The 7416-nt window shown below is 37.6% G+C and overlaps 1 protein-coding gene across 1 annotated transcript; it reads right to left on the minus strand.

Moving 5' to 3' along the window:
- Nucleotides 1-4516: 4516 nt before the first annotated feature.
- Nucleotides 4517-5838, minus strand: LOC123202932. Its single transcript, XM_044619075.1, has 3 exons — nt 5535-5838; nt 5223-5450; nt 4517-5082 (listed from the first exon to the last, which is right to left on the minus strand). Exons 1-3 carry the CDS (start codon nt 5836-5838, stop codon nt 4517-4519), a joined length of 1098 nt encoding a protein of 365 aa, XP_044475010.1.
- Between the last annotated feature and the right edge of the window lie 1578 nt (nt 5839-7416).

A 7416-nucleotide genomic window follows, 5' to 3' on the forward strand; every position in this document is an offset into this window, starting at 1 on the left:
GATTTAGTGGGGTCCTAGTACATTCCTTCATCCTTCGAGCAATAAATAAGATGACTTCGGGAGAGGAGTTATGGTTTCGGGTTAATGACGTGGATGTCAGATTCAGTGCATATGAGTTTGCTATTATGACGGGCCTTCGATTCAGTCATTTGGTAGATATCGACCTCTACATTCCATCGAAGGCCACAGATCGGATCCTCCAGACATATTTTCACGGGTGTAAATCAGTTACATATGCTGATATGAGTCGTGTTTTCCAGCAGAGACCGTGGGGGGAGGATGACACTGATGCAGTTAAGTTAGCATTGTTGTTTTATCTTCACATGGGGTTGTTAGGGAGTGACTTGAGAAAAACAATTCCCCAGAAGATATTACAATTAGCTGATCATTTGGATGGGTTTAATGCATACCCGTGGGGAGTACGAGTGTGGCAGATGACATATCGCTCTATATGCGATAATATCTCCCGAATTTCTATTGATTCCGGTCCGAAAAAGAAAAAGGAAAATCAGCTTAAGCAGTATGGCATTATGGGATTTCCATTAGCGTTTCAGGTAATTATGATATTTATTAATTCAAACAAAAAATGAATGTTTAAAATAAAATTAGTTTAATCTGATTGTAAATATATACAATAATCTATTTATATTGATATTACAGTTTTGGATTTATGAGACGCTGGACTCGTTATTTCGATGGGTAGACGAGTCACCGTATATTGGAGCCGCCCGGATGTTGAGATGGCACACGAAGGACATTCCGGGATGGGATTCTATCTCAGCTATCTTCACTGGAGATCCAGTAAGTACTAATTAATTAAATATTAACATATACTCTGGATATGACAATAATGAATACTGAAAATAAATATCTTGTAGGATGATGTTAATTTTCCATTAGATTTATCTCCTGTTGAGAGAGATACGGAGTGGTATGAGGATATCGTCCGATATACAGGGATATCGGATAGTCGATCTTCTTCGGCGTCAGGAGATGCACCATCGAGTCCTCGTGACGTCAGTTCTCCGATCGTTGCTCCTCCTCCTGTTGATGCTTATGTTCAGCCCCCTCCCACGTGCCCGATTAGCGACCCTATCGAGGAGCTTATATCACCGGGTCCCGGGCCTAGGCCCCCTACCACTGAGCACATATCACCGGATCCCCTGCCTATGCCTCCTACCACTGAGCAGATATCAGATGATCCTCCTACCACTGGATCAGATTTCTCCATTCATTACTTTGATGCGGCATTGGCTCGATGGGGAAATCTTATCTTAGATCGACTTACTGGATTAGAGGCTAGGATGGAGGATAGGTTTAGAGTCATCGAGGGTAGGATGACTCTTATGGAGGATAGATTGAGTCGTATAGTGGATACGACGACTCGTACGGAGGTCGGACACTCTCATCACACAGATACTGTCGGACAGGTAAAAAAGTTAATATTTTATAAGATATTTCATCTATTTATATACGCAATCATATGTAATTTTATAATAATTGTAAATTATATTACAGCCTTCTCGGGACGATGGTGACAGACTATCGACAGAGGGTTTCACATTCCCGTCTCCACCTGTTATCGATGTGAGTGTTAACTGCTTATAGTTTTTTAAGAATGTTACTTTTGAAATAAATTTTAATATATTAAAATTATTACAGCGTCGGTTATTTGATGAGAGACCATCCCGAGAAGATATGATATTGACTGTTGATATCAGTGATTATATATCATCGCATGAGGTTTTCTCGATGACACCTCATACGATGGTTCAGGTAATTAGAACGTCATTTTGAAATAAATGTTATATCTGAATTATTTGATTATACATTTATTAATCCCGTTAAATATAACTTATCGATTAATTAATATTAATTGCTAATACTGATACAGGATGTCGGCGACGATGGATCACTTCACATGCGGTCTTCTCCGTCGACACCTTCTGTGATTATTCCGGTTAGTCAAACATAGATATACAATATTATATCTCATTTACACATATGTAATTTGATTTTTTCTAAACTTGTTAATATCGTCCTTTGTGACAGCGGCCTGACGTTTCTGTGGCTGCGCCGATTACGGATCCTATTACGACGTCTATTTCGACGTTAGAGGTACGTACATTGTATAATGAATAATTTGTTATTTCTTTTCTTAATAGTTTGATTTACTAATATTACATGTTAATATTGTCATAGGATATTACCGATGTCGATCGATCACCACATGCGGATGCTCCGATTACGGCTCCCATTGTGAGGACTGTTTCGACATTAGAGGTACGTACATTGTATAATGAATACTTTGTTATTTCTTTTCTTAATAGTTTGATTTACTAATATTACATGTTAATATTGTCATAGGATATTACCGATGTCGATCGATCACCATATGCGGATGCTCCGATTACGGATTGGGAGGAGGTTGAGGTGAAGTGCCAGAAATTTCTTTTATCATATGTTACATTTGTTAATTTCAATAGTTGTTTAACCTTTCTATCCTGTTACAATAGGATCTTCGTTTGATCTATCTCAACACTCCAAGCAAAGGAAAACAGGTGATCGATATTGTTTCTCAGGATGATGAGGTCACTGCTGATGTTGTTGAGATCACTGCACACGAGGACCAGGAGCAGGTAATTGAATTTTCAAGAAGTTTAATAACTTATTTTCATTTAAATAATTTATCATTCTATTTAGTCGATTCATGTATTTGAATACAGTCGGTCTCGAAAGAAAATATTTTCGAGATAGCTTCACTTGCGGATTCTCCAGCTATGACTCCAGCGATGCAGAAGGTAGTAAAAAGTTTAAATTTTTAATAAATTTATTAAATTTATTAAATTCGCTTGTAATAATTTATTATTCATTTGACCTAATGTTTCATTTGTTTTGGTGTAGTATTTTCGCACAGTTCGTGGTAGGATTGTCAAGAAGGGACCCCTGATTCGTAGTCCATACACGAATCCTCTGAAACCACGTGGCCAACGAACGAGACCCGCTGTGCAGTTATCGAAAACCGAACGTGAGGAGGTTTTCAAGAAGTGGTATGCAGAGCCGAACATGTTCGAGAAACGTCATGTGTATGACATAGGTGTACGGACCAAAATTGCATTTTGGGGTACACTCATGAACACCTCTGGATGGTTGTCTGACGAGGTGAGTTCACTTTAACAAATGAATTTCGTATTTTGGTTATATAATACTTTTATGATCTGATGACGTTATATCTTCTATTTTTTCAGCATGTTGATTCGTTTTTGGGGTTACTACGTCGACGCCAGCATGACGATACGATGAATGTTCGACAGAATTGGACGACGGTTTTGAGTTGTTTTGTTGGATATATCCCTCATGAGTATGCGGCCTGGACGAGGGATCCGGATAGCTACCAGTTCCCTTCGCTCTTTACACGTATGGTGGATGCAGATTACCCAGCTGAGTTGCATTTGCAACCTTGGGGTATGATCGATGAGGTTAGTAATCGAGTATCGAGTACATTTTGAAGAATAATCGATTAATATCTAATTACAATTATTTCAATGTGTGCAGGTTTTTATCCCAATAAACTTTGAGAATGCTCATTGGGTAGCAGGGGTGTTGGATTTGAAGGAGTGGAAGATTACAGTTTACGACTCCTTACAGAGTTTCACAGCTGACCCGGAGCTATTTAGGCGAAAGATGTTGGGATATACGTCGATGATACCACATTTACTAGCTGCGACATCATTTTGGGCCGATTCGCGTCGGAGTCCACGGGACGATCCATTTGCATTGCGTAGGGTGGTGGATATACCGCAGCAGGCGCCCCTATCAGGTGATTGTGGGGTGTTCATGTTACGATACATCGAGTGTTTAGCACTTCACCGGTCATTATGCTTTGAGGGGGAGGACTCGTTACGCCTGCGCACTCGTTTAGGCACGCAGCTATATTTTCAGGATATTGATTGACGGTTATTGTATATATTATTTGTATTTGTATATATATTGATTTATTCATTTATATATATATATATATATCTATATATTGATTCATTTATATGATCATAACAAATATATAGCTAAAAATACTTAATCAAAGAATTAAGAAATGAGAACGAGATGTATAACTTAAAGGGGTTGCTTCCATTATTACAACAAGTCATTTTCTTTTTTATTTAATTTTACACAAATAAAATCAAAATTTATTAAATATTGAGAATATTTGCAAGGCATATATATATATATAAATTGTTTTCAACTTTCAATATATAGCCTTTAATAGGGTTGAATATGCATGTGATACGATATAAGGAATTGTGAAACGTAATCGAATGATCTTTATAGACTCAAAATAAAAAAATCAATATAAAAAGATAATATTCACAATAACAATCAGAAACATTAGGTTTACAGAAACAGGTACAAGTACAACATTTATATTAAAATTAACATTCACGAACATTAGAGTTACAAAAACAAGTAGAAAAATAACATTTATATTAAAATTAACAAGTACAAATAACAAGTGCATTTATTTTCCATCTTTCTTCTTTCTTCCTGAACTTGATGGTACAGAACTAGGTACTGGAATAGGGCTTCTGCAGTTTTGTCTTGTATGTCCAGGTTGATGACATCGGCTACAGATAAGTTGTTCAACAACCTCTCCTTGAGAAGGCCGTCTGTTTTTATTTGCTGGACGTCCTGCACGACGACGATGCACATATGGTGGGTGGATAACAGTTGCCTCCTCCGGATGAAGCCACTCTGACTGATCTCCTAATGGATTGACTGCGTCTGCATACACTGTTCGATAAAAAGCTGTGTTGTAGTATGAATGCACCCATTGAAGGCAAGTTGTAAGCTTCATATATCTGGCTACAGCAATAACGTGCATGCAAGGAATCTTTGATAATTGAAATTTTCTACAAGTACATGTATGCTCCGTCAGATCTACCAGGGCATCATATTGGGATTGGCCACTACCAAGAACTTGATATCGCTCAGTTGTTATAGGACGCACTTCTAAGTTTGAAGACTTTCGTACACGTTTTGCGATCTTATCTTCAACCCAAGGTGTGACTGGACTGGTACAAGCATCTGTAAATCATATAAATATAAATTCATCTGGTTAGTAACCAAGTATAAGTTTAGTAACACACATTTATAATATAGTATAACAGTGAATATGAACTTACTAGCATGATTTCTTCTTTCATAAAACCATCGCTGCAATGTACCTCTAATGAACTCGATCAGCATAGTAATAGGTAAACCTCGAGCGTGTTTGACCAAGGCATTAAACGACTCAGCAATATTGGTAGTCATTACATTGTACCTATGGCCTGGAAAATATGCTCGTGCCCATCGATCAAAACCAACTTCATGCAGGTATGCAATTGCCTCAGGGTGCAAACGGGACAGTGACTTCATGACCTGTTGGAATTCAAATTCAGTGTACGCCTTGGCTGCTTTCCAGTACATCCATGCGACTTTAGCATTCTTTTTGTACTTGGACCGCATGTTACAATGGAGATGGTGACAACAATAACCGTGATGCACACCAGGAAAAACTTCAGCCAATGCAGAAAATATGCTGACATGTCGATCTGAAATGATGGCCAACTGAGGTACCTCACCAATACAATCCCGCAACTTCGTTAAAAACCAGCACCACGTGTCATGATCTTCCCTGGGACCAATGCCAAAAGCAAGCGGATATATTTGATTATTCCCATCTAATGCGACAGCAATAAATAGTTGACCCAAATATCGACCCTTTAAGAAAGCAGCATCAATACAAATAACCGGTCGAATATGATGTTGAAATGCACGGATACTACAACCGAACGCCATGTAAAAGTATTTGAATCGATCCTCCTCATCCGTTAGTATATGTGTCACCGTCCCCGGATTACAACGCTCCAAATTAAGGCAATACTCTGGCAGTAACATAAATGACTCTTCCGGTGTCCCCCTCAATGATTGAAGCGCCCAATTTCTCGCCCGCCATGCTTGTGCGTATGATATATCAATTTTATATCGGTCGGCGATATCAGCAATGATCTCCTTCGGTCGATAAATACGATCAACTAAGATGAATTTGGTCCTCAAAATTTGCCCCAAAGCTCGAGCACCTGCTTGCCTATGATGAGGTAATATCTGATTTCTGCAACATGTGTGATAGCTATCCAAACGACGTAATTCAAAGCTATCAGTTTCTCCCACCCTAACTGCCCGTGCACGCCATTTACATTCTTTGTTACGACATTCAAGAACCCATCTAAGCGTGTCTGATTTTTTCACTCTAAATTGATATCCCCTACGAAGTGCGTCTTGAGTTATCGCATCAATCACATGTTGTTTACTGGGAAATAATGTACCAACTTTTGGAGAATCAGTATCTGTCGATGCTTTAGAGTTTCTAGATGTAGATGGTTGATCAGGAAAAGGTGGTAACCAATGAAATGCATCAGTAAGAACATTCCCACCAGCAAGATTTATTTCTGGAAAATAACTCGTACCTCCAATATCGTTATTACCATAGGTCTTCTCTTCAATCTCTGGTTCTTCGATTGGAATATTATGTTCAACCTTTCCATTAAATTCACTCCAGTCTGGAAAAGTTGCTTCGCCCCCATTAAGAAATTCTTCTGCGTGATACAATGCATCAACGTTAACTTCATTTATATGTGCAAAATCTTCCTCTAAGAATTCTTGTTTCGGATTGATCTGGATATTTTGCATCTCTTCTACACCAATAGTTTGATTTTCTGGATAACTGCTCGACTCACCACCTTGAAAATCTTCATTCGCTTGTTGAGTCTCGTAACTATCATCAGTAAATGTAGTTATAACAAATACTGGAACACATTCTTTGAAGAGGTTAGATAGACCGTTAAGAACCTCAACATCTTCATCATTCGAAATTCCTATCGGAACACCGTCGTCGAGATGCCTTGGTTTCATGCTTAACTGAATGTTAAATATCCGTCGATCTATATTACACTTGTCGCTCACTATTTCGATTAATTCTTCGAATGATGTGTGTTCTGGAATTTTAATCAATTTCCTATTACCTCCAACATATTTTATAACATTATCACCCTTTTCTATCCAATTTCCCCCATATCTAATTGAAGCATATCCAGCCATTTAGATTAATCCTACAATAAAATATATAATCAACATAAATAATATGGCTGAAAATAATATTTACATACGTCTATTACATAATTATTCCTATTCCATAATTCAATTATATATTGTGACTACTTAAATATATCATATTTTGTTATTAAACTTTAACAAATAATAATTTAATTTAAAAGGATAGTTTTGGTATTTAAGAGGATATTTGGGGCATTTTCGTTAAAAAATTTTAATATAAGGGTATTTTTGTTAACTCCTAAAATTTGGGGGTAAATTGCATAT

The sequence above is a fragment of the Mangifera indica genome, chromosome 19 (genome assembly GCF_011075055.1).
Source record: "Mangifera indica cultivar Alphonso chromosome 19, CATAS_Mindica_2.1, whole genome shotgun sequence".
Taxonomy (NCBI): domain Eukaryota; kingdom Viridiplantae; phylum Streptophyta; class Magnoliopsida; order Sapindales; family Anacardiaceae; genus Mangifera; species Mangifera indica.

What these genes read in the sequence shown, in the direction of transcription:
- LOC123202932 (XM_044619075.1), bottom strand. Translation starts at nt 5,838, where the DNA reads ATGGCGTTCGGTTGTAGTATCCGTGCATTTCAACATCATATTCGACCG. An exon ending in TTTTCCTGGTGTGCATCACG is followed by an intron (nt 5,451 to 5,534) that starts GTTATTGTTGTC and finishes ACTGGAAAGCAG; the next exon opens with CCAAGGCGTACACTGAATTT. An exon ending in GCTGATCGAGTTCATTAGAG is followed by an intron (nt 5,083 to 5,222) that starts GTACATTGCAGC and finishes TATGATTTACAG; the next exon opens with ATGCTTGTACCAGTCCAGTC.